The sequence below is a fragment of the Populus euphratica genome, unplaced genomic scaffold, assembly GCF_000495115.2.
Source record: "Populus euphratica unplaced genomic scaffold, PopEup_1.0 scaffold149.1, whole genome shotgun sequence".
NCBI classification, from domain to species: Eukaryota; Viridiplantae; Streptophyta; class Magnoliopsida; order Malpighiales; family Salicaceae; genus Populus; species Populus euphratica.
Window position 1 is genome coordinate 437668 of NW_011499946.1, and position 14135 is coordinate 451802.

Sequence of the window (14135 nt, forward strand, 5' to 3'; positions counted from 1 at the left end):
TTTATCTTTGTTTTTTATTAGGTTATCTCACTTTCATGATATAGATTGTAGGTTAATCTAGTTGTCTGTGATTTTTTTTTAAAAAAAAAAATTCTCGTAATCTCATCATTTAATATTAGATTAATTGAAAATTAGGTTTCATAATTCGTTTTATTTTTTTTCTATTAGGTTATTATAGTCTTATGATCCAAGATTAATATTTAATGGGTTAACCCGAGTTAACGCATGTAAGTTTTTATATGTTTTTTTAATTGAATTTTTTTCAATTTTATCATTTAATATTAGGTTGATTGAAAACTAAGTTTCATAATCTATTTTGATTTATTTTCTTTGAGATATTATGGTATGTTGATCAAGGTTACATGTAATATCTTACATCAACAAGTAAGGAGTTGGTTGTTGGCCTTATTAGTAGTACTAGTTGTTAATATATTATACATGTTTTGGGGCTCGTGAGTTGCCAGAAACAAAACCGTGAGAGGGATCTAGGTGAAAGCCCCGAAAATAAATAGACTGGAAGGTCCAAAACGGACAATATACAGTATGTTGGGCCAAGCTGTTACATTTGATATTAGAGTCAACCTCATTGGCTATCCAATGGTGCCGATGAGGTCGTCAGGCTCCTGAAGGGGGATGGATTATAATATTTCACATTGGCGGGTGAGGAGTTGATTGTTGGCCTTATTATTAGTCCTGGTTGCCAATATATTGTATGTGTTTTGAGGCCTGTGGGTTGCCAAAAACAAAATCATGAGGGAGACCTAGGTGGAAGCCCTGAAAATAGATGGATTGAAAGACCCAAAGTGGGCAATATATAGCATGTTGGGCTAGGCTATGACATTACGAGTTTTGGTATTTTAATCATAAATAAATCAATTTTTTTTATTTTCTTTCTAAAAATTTATCTCAGTTTCATATTCTTCTAACATTGAATTTGTTTTTTATTAGGTTGTTCATTTCTTATGCACCCAAGTTGTAGGTTTTACAAATTAATTTAATTGACTTAATTTTTAAAAAACTTTTTTTGCCTGACTTTTTTTTTTAATTTCATCGTTAAATATTATTGTTAATTGAAAATGAGACGTCATAATTTATTTTGATTTGAATTTTATAAAGTTGTCTCGGCATTATAACCCGAAAATAATGCTTAATGGGTTAACCTATATTGACTTAATTTATTTTTTATGTTATTTTTAATTAAAATTTATACAAATATGTTATTTCAGTTTCATGATTAGAGTCGCGGATTTGGTAAGTTAATTTGGGGTAAGTATGTTATTTTTTTAATTTTATTTCTAATAAATTATCCTAGTTTCAAGACTCGAATCATGAGTTTGGTGGATTGACTTAGTAATTTTATGTTTTTTTAATCATGTCCTTTAATATTAAACTAATTGAAAATTAAACTTTGTAATTTATTTTTATTGTCTTTTGATGGTATTACCCTGGTATTATGAAGTTGCAAATTTAAAATGTTAACTTGGGTCATATTTTTAGATTCCTTTTGTATTGTTTTTTTTTTTTTACTTTTATAATTTAATATTGGGTTGATTAAAAGTTAGATTTTATAATTTGTTTTCCATGTAATTATTATAATTTCATAATTTAGGTTATGCATTTGACATGTTAATCTCGAATGATAAAAAAAATCAAATATGTTCTTTATTTTAATATTAAAAAAATATTATCTTAAATTTTTTTATCAAATTATGTTTTATTGGTTATTTGGTTTGCTTTTGAACTCATAAAATAAATCAAATTATATTATATTAATCTTTATATAGTTAAAAAAATAAAAAAATAGCAATACATGAATATTCTTTTTATATTATAGAAAAATGGATGAAAATCGCAATATAATACGGTAAATAATCTATTTACAAACTAAAAAGATTTTTATCATATCCAATAAACAATTTCTCAAACTAGAAAACCAATCACACATGTTTATGTTCATTTCCAATAGTTGTGATTTAAGTGCATGGTGATATTATTAAAAAAGAAAAAAGAAAAAAGAGCATGATGATGCATCGATTAATAAAAATAAAAAAGTAAGTGATTTGTTTTTTTTAAGTCACAAGAATTATTAATACGCCGAGACTGTCTTTATTCTGTCTTCTTAAATCCGGCTATACACGGCGAGTTTTTGAAAAAAATTCAGGGTAGCAAGTAGAACGACACGTGTCGCAGAATCTGACAAATGGAGCCTCCGGAGCTTAATATCTAACAAGTGGACGAATTATTGGTTTCCAAGTTTGGATGAAAGTACTGGGATGGCCCACAAAAGGTTACTCTCTTTTCCAACGTTCCTTTGTCTTATCTATCCGGGAATTACGAAGCCGTAACACAGGTGTCAAGCTCTGTACTTACCACAACTTCGAAAGTGACGTGCCCGGCCCATTCATGACACATAGAAAGTATTGGGTTACTGTTATAGAAAAATAGAAAAAAATGAGTTAAAAAACTAAAATAAAATTGTATTTAATGATGATATAAAAAATAAAAAAATTATCTTTATATTTTATTTAATTATATATAAAATAAAATTAAATATAAAAAAAATATTTTAACTTTAACAAGTATGGTTATTAAACTTGCTTTAAAAAAATATTTTTTTTCATTTTGTTTTATATTAAATATTAAAATTAATTATATTACAATAATTATATAACTGGAACTCACTTGAATGAAGAATTAAACTAATTTGAGATTAAAAAAAAATATAAAAATAGAATTTACTCGAATTAACTAATTAAATATCTAGATAAAATATAGATTAAAATTAGTTGATTTTTAAAAAAATAAATTTTAATATTTTTTAATTAATAAAGTTAATCTTTTTAACTTGTGATCTAAACCTTGTCTTATGTTAATTTTCAAGTTGAATTTTAAAATTATAATAATAATTATTTTTATTTATATAATAATTCAGGTCAATCCAGGTTCACTCTTTCAATTTGTAACTATGCATTATTTTAGTTGATTCATGGATTATGTTTTAAAATTATGATAATAATAACAGTTTATTTTTACATTGAATTGGATTGCCTCCCTTAATATATGACTCAAGTCTTGCTTCAAATGGATCCTTGAGTTAAATTTTAAAATTATGATAATAGCTACTTTTTGTTTTATGTGGCTCCAAGTTGACCCTCTTAACATGTGATCTAGTCCTTACCTCATGTCAACCCTCGAGTTGAGTTTTTAAACTATGATAATAATTATTTTTGTTATTTTATTGACTAGAGTAAAATGTCCACCTCATTTGTGACTTGAACTTATCTTTGATCGACCCTGAATTAAAATTTAAAATTATAATAACAATTATTTTTATTTTTATACTGATTTGGATGAGTTTGACATATGAGCTGGGTTTTAATTAGTGATTTATGCTTTGTCCCCGTCGATCCTCAAGTTAAGTTTTAAAATTATGATAATAATTATTTTTATCCTACATACCTCTATTATATAATTTTAAAATTAAGAATTTTTATAATGATATTTTAAAATAAATATTATCTTTTATTTTAAAAATACATAAATTTAATTTAAAATTATATAAAAAATATATTTATTTTTATATCTATATCTATATATTTTCTCTCTCTGTCTGACCATAAACATTTTTATTTTTATTGTCTTTATTTGTTCTGATCTAGGAGAGTAACTAGACGAGATGTGCTGTCCGAGAAAGAAACATTAGCGTCACAGTATCTTCGTTCGTCATGGACTTGGTCATAAACTGTGGAGAACATGGCTTTCCTCTTGTTTGACTACAGCACCATGTCTGGAGTCCAACACTCAAGTTAAGGGGGAGCTAAAAATATTAGTCCTTCAAATATGAACTTTATTTCAAATCAGTCCCTTAAATATAAAATTTCGATTCTTGAACCAGCATCCATTTCCCTTTACTTCTAAGAGGTTTCAGCTAGGTTAGCACCTTTCATCCATAATATATATATATATATATATTAGTACATTAAAAAAATCTAAAATATAAAAAAATTAATTTAAAATAAAAAAATAATTTTTTTAAAAGCATATTTGCCCCTCAAAAACAAACGGTGCATTAATATAATAGAGATAGAGTTGAGCAGAAAAAAAAGGAGAAAATATATTCTACTTTAGTGCATTTAACCTACATTTAATTTGATTACTCTTCATGCAAAATTTTCACATAAACTGATCCTACAATCCACCACCTATTATTCCATAAAAAAAAAAAATAGAAGGCAAGATCATCAGAAATTATTGAAAGTACTCACTCAATTGAGGAATGTTTGATAATTAATTAGAAATCTATTTGTAAGATTTTTAATTTTGGTAAGAGATTCTATTAAAGAATAATTTTTTTTTTTTTTGATTTACTTTATATTAAAGGGTTAGATGATACTTTATAGCCTCCCAAGGAACTTAAGCCTTTGAATTATAGGCAATGAAGCTTGCCTAGAGGCAATCAACGGTGACCTTTATGACTCCCAATAAAGTATTAATTTAGTATCACCAGGAACTAGGGGGAAGACTATATAAGATCATAAAAATAAAATATAGTGCAAGTTATGCATTACATAAATTGTTTATCATAAGAATAAAATATTGTAACAGCTAGCTTTTAAGTGATGCAGATACAAGAGAAGCTATTAATCTTGAATAGAAAAATTATGCGAAGATATCTTTGTTTTTGTTGAATCTTGAGCTCGATGATGTAAATATTTTTTTCCTTTTTTTATGCGAAAAATATTATCAAAGGGAGTTTTGTTTATAGCAATCAAGGGATTGGTTAGATGATATATATATTAAAAAAAAGTCAATTTCTTAACGTTTTGATTCAAATCAAAATTATTAAACTTGATAAGATTTATTATCCAATCTAAAAGCACATTACAGGTTAAATAGATTAATTTAGATAAATTTAAAATAATAATATTTTTTTTGTAATATATAAAAGGTTAAAACAATGTTAAAATATTTTCTTTTTAAAAAATAAAAAAATAGGTTTTGTTTAAGTTGATGAGTCTGAACTTGATATATCAAGTTAATTATTTTAATTTTAAATAATATTTTTTTAAAAAAAACCTTAGCTTGAGATAGAATTGGATTGGTCAGATTAACTTTATAGACCATGTCAAGTTTAATAACTATAATTTATATTTTAAAAATTTATTATTTTAAATATATCATATTAAATTTAATAACTATAATTTATATTTTAAGAATTTATTTTTTAAAAAATATATCATTAGGAATTGTACCTTTAAAATTATTTGAAAATAGATTTAATTTTAATTGATATACAAATTGAATCATTGCAATAATAATAATAATAATTCTAGATAATCTGATTGGTGAAAGTTAACTCAAAATAATTAGTTGAAGGCTGTAGCCTTAATTGATGCAGAAGCAAGATAATCCGGCTAATGGTGAATATAAAATTGGGTAAAATATCGCTTAACCTCTTTCCATCAACTCAAAAGACTCAGACTCTTTCCATCAATTAGTAGATAGTTTGGGCCTATTAAAGGGTTTGTAAGGATGGGGAAGAAAATGTTTGCGCTAACCTTTCAATCCATTGTTGGCACTATTCATAAAAGCCCACGATTTTCTGCGACCCAATGAAAAATTTATGGAGCAGCTATGACAGCTTAATCCTCATCCTGCTGGGACATCTGCATCTGTTTTGATAACGTACTTCCTGGAGTGGATAAGGATTAGTATCTTACCATTCACTTGTTAAATTGTGAAAAATGTATGGATTCCTTTGTCAAAAAGCCAGTGAGAAAAGGTGTCCTTGTGAGCTCAATAGGCTTTGCATGCATGACAATCCCACTTAGGCTTCCCGCTCTTTTCGGAAGGAAGAACATTAACAACATTCAAGGGAAAACGTTGGAAAGATCAGTGGCGAGGGCACCTCTTCACCATTTTTATCGTCAGCAGCCGTGCTCCATACAGCATATATACTTATAGAGATTCCTTGGTGGTAGTTCGGAAACTATCCTGTTCAAGATGATGCAACCATGGAGCTGACATCGGACATTCGGACGGGCCGGGGTTTGGTCTTGAAAGATGTTGATGAAAGCATTATCCACGAACACTACTGGCGAATTTGTTGTTGGTTTAAACTTGACTGTCATGAGAAACCTTGAGGTTTTCTATGATAATAATGCAACAGTTTGGCAATCTTTGATCACTCAACTAATTACTTAATTACTGGTGTAGAAGTTTTGGAGGACTTGAATTGATGGATATAATTCATATGAATCTATTGTAATTGAACAAAGTGAAAAGGCTATCAGATACGTTTATGGATCAGATGGATAGGTTCAATTCCAAGAAATAAGTTCATCGTCTGTTTGATTATCTATTTGCTGCAGGCTGCGCTGCTTATTGACCAAAACTTGGACGGGGCAGAAATTCACTCCTAATTAATGTTTCCTCGTCAAGTCCGACTGAACTTGTCTATTTCCTTGATGCGAAGGATTGTTTGCCTCCGTCCAATCCGCCACGGGAGTATATATTATGAACCTGCAGGAAATGGTACGAAAATGAATGAGGAATCAAACTTTGTTAGATTTCTGAATGAAAGCTTGGCTTTGTTCTTCAATTCTTCTGCATCAACCGAAGTACCATATGCACATATCTTCATTCACAGGGCATCATCAACTCAGCACATGAGATTTGGCTCGTTTGAGAGTCTATGAGTGGACAAGAGTTGGCACATGGACATAGACTTGGACAGTACATAGATTTACCTCTCTATTTACCTCAAGGCGCATAAAGCCACAGCAGTCCTTCTGGGAATGAAGAGAAGTGAAATGCTAATAATATATATTGGGATCCAGCATTGGATCATACGTCAGTTTGCTTATCTAATTGAATCTTCTCTAACAGGCTGGTAGGTATGAAATGCTGGGTAAAAATGGGTGAGCCTCTTGACTCTTTATAAAACATTCTAATTGTTGCAAAGAACGTATATAGATGCTCATATGTTAAATACACAATACATTAGCAACACAAAGTATCATTCGTTGTTTTTTTTTTTGGGGTGGTTGGAGGAGATTAAGTGGATGGTTATAAAACCACTTCAGAGTTTGAAGGAGTTAGAATGAAAAATAAATAAAATAAATAACCAAAACTTAAATCATATATCCCACCTGACCACATCAGAATCAAAATTTCAAATACATGAGATTTAATATATATAGATAGATTGGATAACATTCCGAAGCATGATTTTCAGAGCTCATTTATGGACTTATACGCAAAAATATATCACTGCTGAGGGAGCAGCAGGCTGAGGAAGGTGGAAATGAAGAAGAAGGGAATGTTGATGGAGGGAGACTTGTTCAGCTTCTAATTGCTTGTGCTGTAGCTGTGGCTTGCCGTGACAAGTCACATGCGCGCCTTAGCCTTATCATCTAAGAACCACAGCTTCTGCACAAACAAAAGCTGAACGAGTCTCATTCCATCGGCATCCCCTTCTCTTCACCTCCACCTTCCTCAGCATTGATCATGGCTGCTACTGCCTGCTGCCTCTTTGACGGCCTCAGCTGCAAGATATCTTTGCGTACAAGTCCATGTATAATCTCTGAAATCAAGCTTTGGAATGCTATTCAAGATGTTAGCGCTACTGCTGCGGCAAATGCTGCTTCCACCACTATATCACTTCTTATGGATTCAGCAGCACTTCTTAGCAAGCCATATCTGAAAGACTGAGATCAAGACCATTCGGGTTTTTTTTTTAATTTTTTTTTTTTTTATGGTTTCCATCCTTTGAACTCCCTTGACAAGAAACCATGGGCCATTTCTTTTTCTATCTCAATAAGGCTCTGAAGGAAACTATCACAAAGCAAAGACATTATATAGGAGACCAGGCATTCTTGTTCGTGGATCACAAAGCCTATGCGTATTTTCATATGACACCATGAAGGATTTGACGATAATGTTATGTATTTATGCGCGCGCGCGTATTTTCTAAATTGTTTCCCGATCCAAGACTCTGCTTTTAACAAAAATCTCCTACATCACCAGATATGTCAGCAGTTTTGTCAGGAAGAGGATAGATTACTGGAATTTTCTCTCTGGGACAACTTTGGCTGCTTCTGCTTTGTAGTCATGTAGAACAGAAAGTGCAAGAAAACAAGCAATTTATACAATTGATGAAAAAGAATTTCCACGCAGTTAGTTGAATTCGTTTAAGATTGAATAGGGTGATCCTACCAAATATTGATGAGGGCTCAATTAAGGAATTTTAAACCTTCAAGACCCAATCGAGAAAAGTCTCACTCCAGAAATTTATTTGAAATTTAGCTGGGGCTACCTAACTCCACCAAAGAAAGCCACTGAATTCATCATTAACGAAGAAAACATAATAATATTCATGGGTTTACACGAAGCAAACGTGGAAAGAAAGCCTAGTCCAATACTAACCTCCTCGGGATGTTGATAAGTGACAATACTAACCTCCTCGGGATGTTGATTAGAGACAACGTTTATCATTTTGCACTAGGCCTGAAGAATGTTTTAATTAAGGGCCATTTCTTGTTGCAGGAGAAAGTGCAAAAATGGGGATTTTGTGGTGGTTTCTAGTTTGCATAGGGGGTTGTGCGTCCAGTGATTGCATTCCATGTACTCCAGAAGAACGGTCCATCAATTCAGTTGAAGAAATTGAGATGTATATGAAATATATAGTTAACTGGATTAGGTGGTGCTTGGTATTTCGATGAAATATATTTTTTAGATTTTTTGATTTCATTATTTTTTGAAAAACAAACTCGTTATTGTTCTTGCAATTGCACACGCGTATGGTTTTAGCCCGCGTTTCGAAGTGGGTTTTAGAATGTATTTGATGTAGTGATAGATGTTGTGGTTATAGTTTGAAAAAAATTTGTTTTATAAAAAATATTTTTGGTTAAGATTGGTTTAAAAAAATAGATATTTGGTTAAAACTGTGATTGAAATTGAAGTTGAAGAAAAAATAATTTAATGTGTTTGGTTAAAAAAGCTTTTGAAATTGAAGTTATAAAATAATTTTTAAAAATATATATTAATATTGATGATTTTAAATTTAACTATTATAGAATTAATTACTCCTATTATACCATGGAATAAATAATACTTTATATAACATATTTTTTTTATTTTATTAAACTATTTATAATTACATTATATATAAAATTTATTCGATAAGAATTACAGTTTTCATAATTTTTTAAGCGTGTAATAAAATTAGATAAAATATTATCAAGTATAAAATTGATATTACAGTGTGAGTGAATTTAATTTACTATATATTAGTTTTTTGAGGAAAAAAATATTATTCACATCACAGTTCAAATAAATTTAATTCAATATAAACTATTTTTTAAAAAATATTAAAAAAATTAACACTTAAAAAAAATATTAATAAAATTAAAAAATATTAATTAAAAAATCTTAATAAAATTAACATTTAAAAAAACATTAATAAAATTAAAAAATATTAATAAAATTAATACTTAAAAAAACATTAATAAAATTAAGTGAATTGTACTGTTCGCGGCGTGAACATTGCAATTCAACGTAAACAATACAGTGAATTGCACTGTTCATGTTAATTGCATTGTTCACTGAATAATGCAATTAACAGATACAGTGAATGAAAAGTAGTATTTATTTGTTTTTTATTAATTACGTTTCTACCTTAAAAGTTGTGTGAAATTCATGCACAGTAAATTAATTTTTTCTTTTACCAACAATTCTAAACTGCATTTTAATTAAAACGCCATCACAGCTGCGTAAACAAACACCAACTTGTTACTCTTTAACATTTTGCTAGGCTTTTGGCCAGCCATTGCAGAGGTGGAAAATGAATGTGGTTGTTCGGAGACTAGAGCAGGTCTCACAGTTATGGAAGGCTAACCTGCATCCGAGAATACCAAGTGAAAATCTTCACTTTGTATTTACAATATGATACTTAGGGTCCTTGTCAAGTCACCTTGACAACATATTTTATTGTTCTAGTTGTTTAAATGATGTTGAAACTGAAGAGCAAGTAATGTTTTGTCCTGGCTTCACTTAAATTTGACACCTTTTGAAGTGGACAGCTGAGATGAATGAATATGAGCTGTTAGCTAGATAGATAGATAACAAATGCTCTTGCTTCCTCCTGTTCTGTCGGTTACCTTGCATCTGTAGGTTAATTGCCACACCAGGCAGGTTCAGTCCAATCCGTTCCACTGTACGCCAACACTAATGTTGTGTATTCTTATCAGGGACTGATCATTACACTAGTAAGTGACTTATCCGGAGATTGCATGGTGACCAATATAACAAAAGAGAAAGCATTCGATTCATTCCATGTCATAAAATGAGTGAGCCTCTTGACTCTTTACAGAACATTCTCATTATTGCAAAGAGCATATAAAGATTACCCAAATGTTAAATTCGATAGCGTAGGCTATGTAAGTGGTGTCAACCAAGTGATAACAACTGGGCTTCTTACTTTGTGTGCTCCATCCTTCCATACCAAACCTCCAAACTCGGGTATTGTTTGCCTAGTCCTTCTGGTGAAGATGATCTTGTAAGATAGTTTCTGATTTTTCATGGTGAAGTTCAGGATTTCTGGTTCAACTTTGACAGTTGCTCCTTTGAATGGTGAGATTACTGCATGGTATTTTGAAGTAGGAAGGCCAACATTTGTTACGGTTCTGTGAAGGGTCAAAACTTTAATGGATGTATCATCTGGAAAAACTACTGAGATAGCTGGATAGTTCAAATCCCCTGGATTTGCAAGAGAATGTCGACACGATCTGTTAGCGTACTTTCCGAAAACTTTCAACTGTGTTGGAGTAAGCTTCTGTGTGCAGAGAAAATCAAAGTAATCCTGAGGTTCAATGTCATAAATCAAACCCGGGTCTAGAGCTTTCATGGGGTTTATGTGTCCTGCACCATGATCATAAGGGGTGGAAGGAGTGGTTGCTGAAGCATCTTTCAGTGGATGGTGTGTGTTATCATGAACATAAGCTGTTGTCATCAGTGCTGATTTGATTGCTGCTGGACTCCATTCTGGGTGCCTAGCCTTGAGCAAGGCAGCAATTCCACTAACATGTGGGCAGGACATGGAAGTTCCAGAGAGAATGTTGAACTTCACCCTCCTGTGATCTGTTGGCAAATTTGATGGACCTAAATCACCAGTCCAAGCAGCAAGTATGTTCACACCAGGTGCAAGAACATCAGGTTTCAGAATCTCAAGAGTCAGAAAGTTTGGTCCTCTGGATGAAAATGCTGCCACTACTGGAGATGGCTTAATTCCCAATCTTGTACCAAGAAAAGCTAGAGTTGCGGTTGCATTTTGACTAGTTAAAGCATAACTTTTGATCAATTTCCCTTCTTTCTCTCCCACTGCAACGGCTGGAAGTAGGTGACTATCTGCAACCAACTCCTCTCCATTTGCTGCTGTGTTTGATAGAATCATGCCTACTGCTCCTGCTTCTTTTGCTACCTGGCCCTTTTGAACTCGAGGAGTAATACCGCGGTCACATATCACAATCTTTCCGGAAACAACACGAGGATTTAGAGTTCCTTCTAAGCACAACGAACTTGGGTCAGGGCTACTAGAGTTGCTACCCATGTAAACTAGAGGATATTGCTTCCTTGTAGACAAAATCCTTTGGCCTCTATAGAGTGAAACTCCAGATATAGTTCTGCCTGTTCCTATCATGGCGGTGGCAGGAAAATCTCTGTCCATGGAGCTAGCACCAACTGTGGTGATCCAGGGTGACACATTGGTGAGGCTGGCAGGGGAAGGTCCTCCATTTCCTGCTGAGCATGAAACAAAAACACCCATCTCCATTGCTCCAAAGGCAGCTATGGACAAACTGTCGCGGTAGTAAGACGAAACCCCACCACCCAAAGATATTGATAAGACATTCACTCCATCAGCTACTGCTCTATCAACTGCAGATAGAATATCCGAGCTGAAACATCCACCAGACCAGCAAACCTTGTAAGCTGCAATTCTAGCCCCAGGTGCCATCCCTCTTGCAGTTCCATAAGCATAGCCCAATAGATTTGCTCCGCGAACTGGGGAGCCAGCAACAGTAGCTGCCGTGTGAGTTCCATGACCATCCTGGTCTCTTGGTGATTTATATTCATTTTGCTCATTGATTTTGCCAGTAGCTGCTTCGTATCCTCTGTAGAAGACTCTTGCACCGACAATTTTTCTATTACAATGATGTTTCTGAAAAGCCCTGCCTGTCTCACAAATCCCTTTCCAACGTACAGGCACTGCGGTCATGCCTGTGTCATTGAAGCTTTCACTCTCTGGCCAAATTCCCGTGTCCAGCATTCCCACTATTACATCATGGTCTGCAAGTTTTTCAGACCAGACACTTGTGCTGTCTTCAGGTTCCAGCCGTAGGAACATGGGGCTTCTTGTTGTGTGCAGTTGATATTTAGTCTCTGGGAAAATAGCCACTACTCCATCTGCTTCCTCTAGCCTTGCAGCTTCTTCTTCATCCAACTTAGCGGCAACCCCATGAAAAGCAGTCTCGTAGCTATAAATTATCCTATCCTCCTCATCAGCATTGCCTTCCTCTTGAGGTTCAGACAATACTGACAGTACTTTTGATGAATACCATTCAAGGTGGCTGGTGAAGTATTCAGGCTTTGCAGACTTATCCATTTGGACAATGTAAGTCTTTCTTGTTAATAGGGTGTTCATTGAAATGACAACATTGAGAGCTAAATAGCTTGTTAGAATGAAAAACAGCCATTTCACTGGATTTCCAAACATTTTTCAGGTCAAGAAACAAGGGGTATGGGAGAATGAAGTGAAGAGAAAGTAAAGCAGAATGAGAAGGGTTGTGGAGTTAGTGTCTTGAGGCTAAAAATATCTCATAGGAAGGAGGGCCAAAGAGACATATTAACAGCATCCTGCTGTAGTTCAGGTAATTAAAGCAGTTGGTTGTTTCATGAATGCCTGTTGAAGAAAGTTAGGAGGGCTAGCTCGCGGCAGAAGTTAATTTGGTCATGGTCAATGTGGAATACTATTTTTTGCCCTTTTCTCACATCTGGCTTGGCAATTATGGTTTCACTTCTCCTAGTACTTCTGAAGGTCCTTATCACCCTCAGGTCTCAATTTTGCTACAGAAAACTTGTGTAATAGGAGCCTGTCTGAGGGGATTTTCAAGGTAAAAAGGGGACTGATGGCAACCAAAAAAAAAAAAAAAAAGAGTAGCTTTTGGTGAGTCAAAAAGTGGGACTGCGGAATTAATTATGACTTGTGCAGAATTTCTTAAATGCTGGTGGGTACTGCTACATGCAAATTAAGATCTGAACATATATGGTCCCTACACTCACAAGAAGCATGTCCTCACCGTCCAATCTATGAAAAAAATCTCGGGTATTTCTCCTTGGTATAAACGGTGCATGGGATTGTGGTTATACTGTATTTTTAATTTTTTTAATTTTTTAAATTATTTTGATGTGAGGGTACGAGAATACTGTAAACTCCTAAACAAAGGACTTAAGCTGTAGACTCCTTTGATCTTCTCAAGTTTTTTCGAAATGTTATGTTATTTTAGCCTTGCCTCCACTCTTTGAAGTTCTTGTTTAAAGACAGGCAAGTACTGACACTCCCATGTGGTGGAAAGTTGGAAGATGAACACTCATGAATAACGAGTAACCACTTCCCTTCATGTCCAAGGCATGGAGGATCCTTGTTCTTGAAAATATTCTTCTCTCAGTCTGCATTAAGCTTTAGGTGCGTTTCACTTTTTTAATGCAACAAGCAATGTTTTAGCTCAAGCCTCTTTACACAAAAGCTTTCTTGTAGTTATATTAGCACTTCTTTTTAATGTCTTATGATTTGATTTTCTCCAAGATTATAATACCCTTGCAACTGATTTTATTTGGTTTGGATAGTGGGTTGATGGAGTAGAAAGGATTGAAAGCATTTATTGCAAAAAAATAAAATAAAAAAACTCTGTTTCTTTCATCAATGGACACCTTGTATTCAATTATAGAGAGTGAAAACAGCTCAACCACATTTCCAAGGGAGGGAAAACTAAGGGGACCTCTTGTAGTCCTACCTCATCTTAATGGAAAACAAGAAATATTTTTCATCATTTTTATAGCATAGTTTGTCTGGCTCCGCT

At 33.0% G+C, this 14135-nt stretch overlaps 1 protein-coding gene across 1 annotated transcript; it reads right to left on the reverse strand.

Moving 5' to 3' along the window:
- Positions 1-10305: 10305 nt before the first annotated feature.
- LOC105137571 (subtilisin-like protease) lies at positions 10306-13004 on the reverse strand. The gene has a single exon (XM_011043358.1). The coding sequence runs from the start codon at positions 12770-12772 to the stop codon at positions 10436-10438; it is 2337 nt and encodes a 778-aa protein (XP_011041660.1). The 5' UTR covers positions 12773-13004; the 3' UTR covers positions 10306-10435.
- Between the last annotated feature and the right edge of the window lie 1131 nt (positions 13005-14135).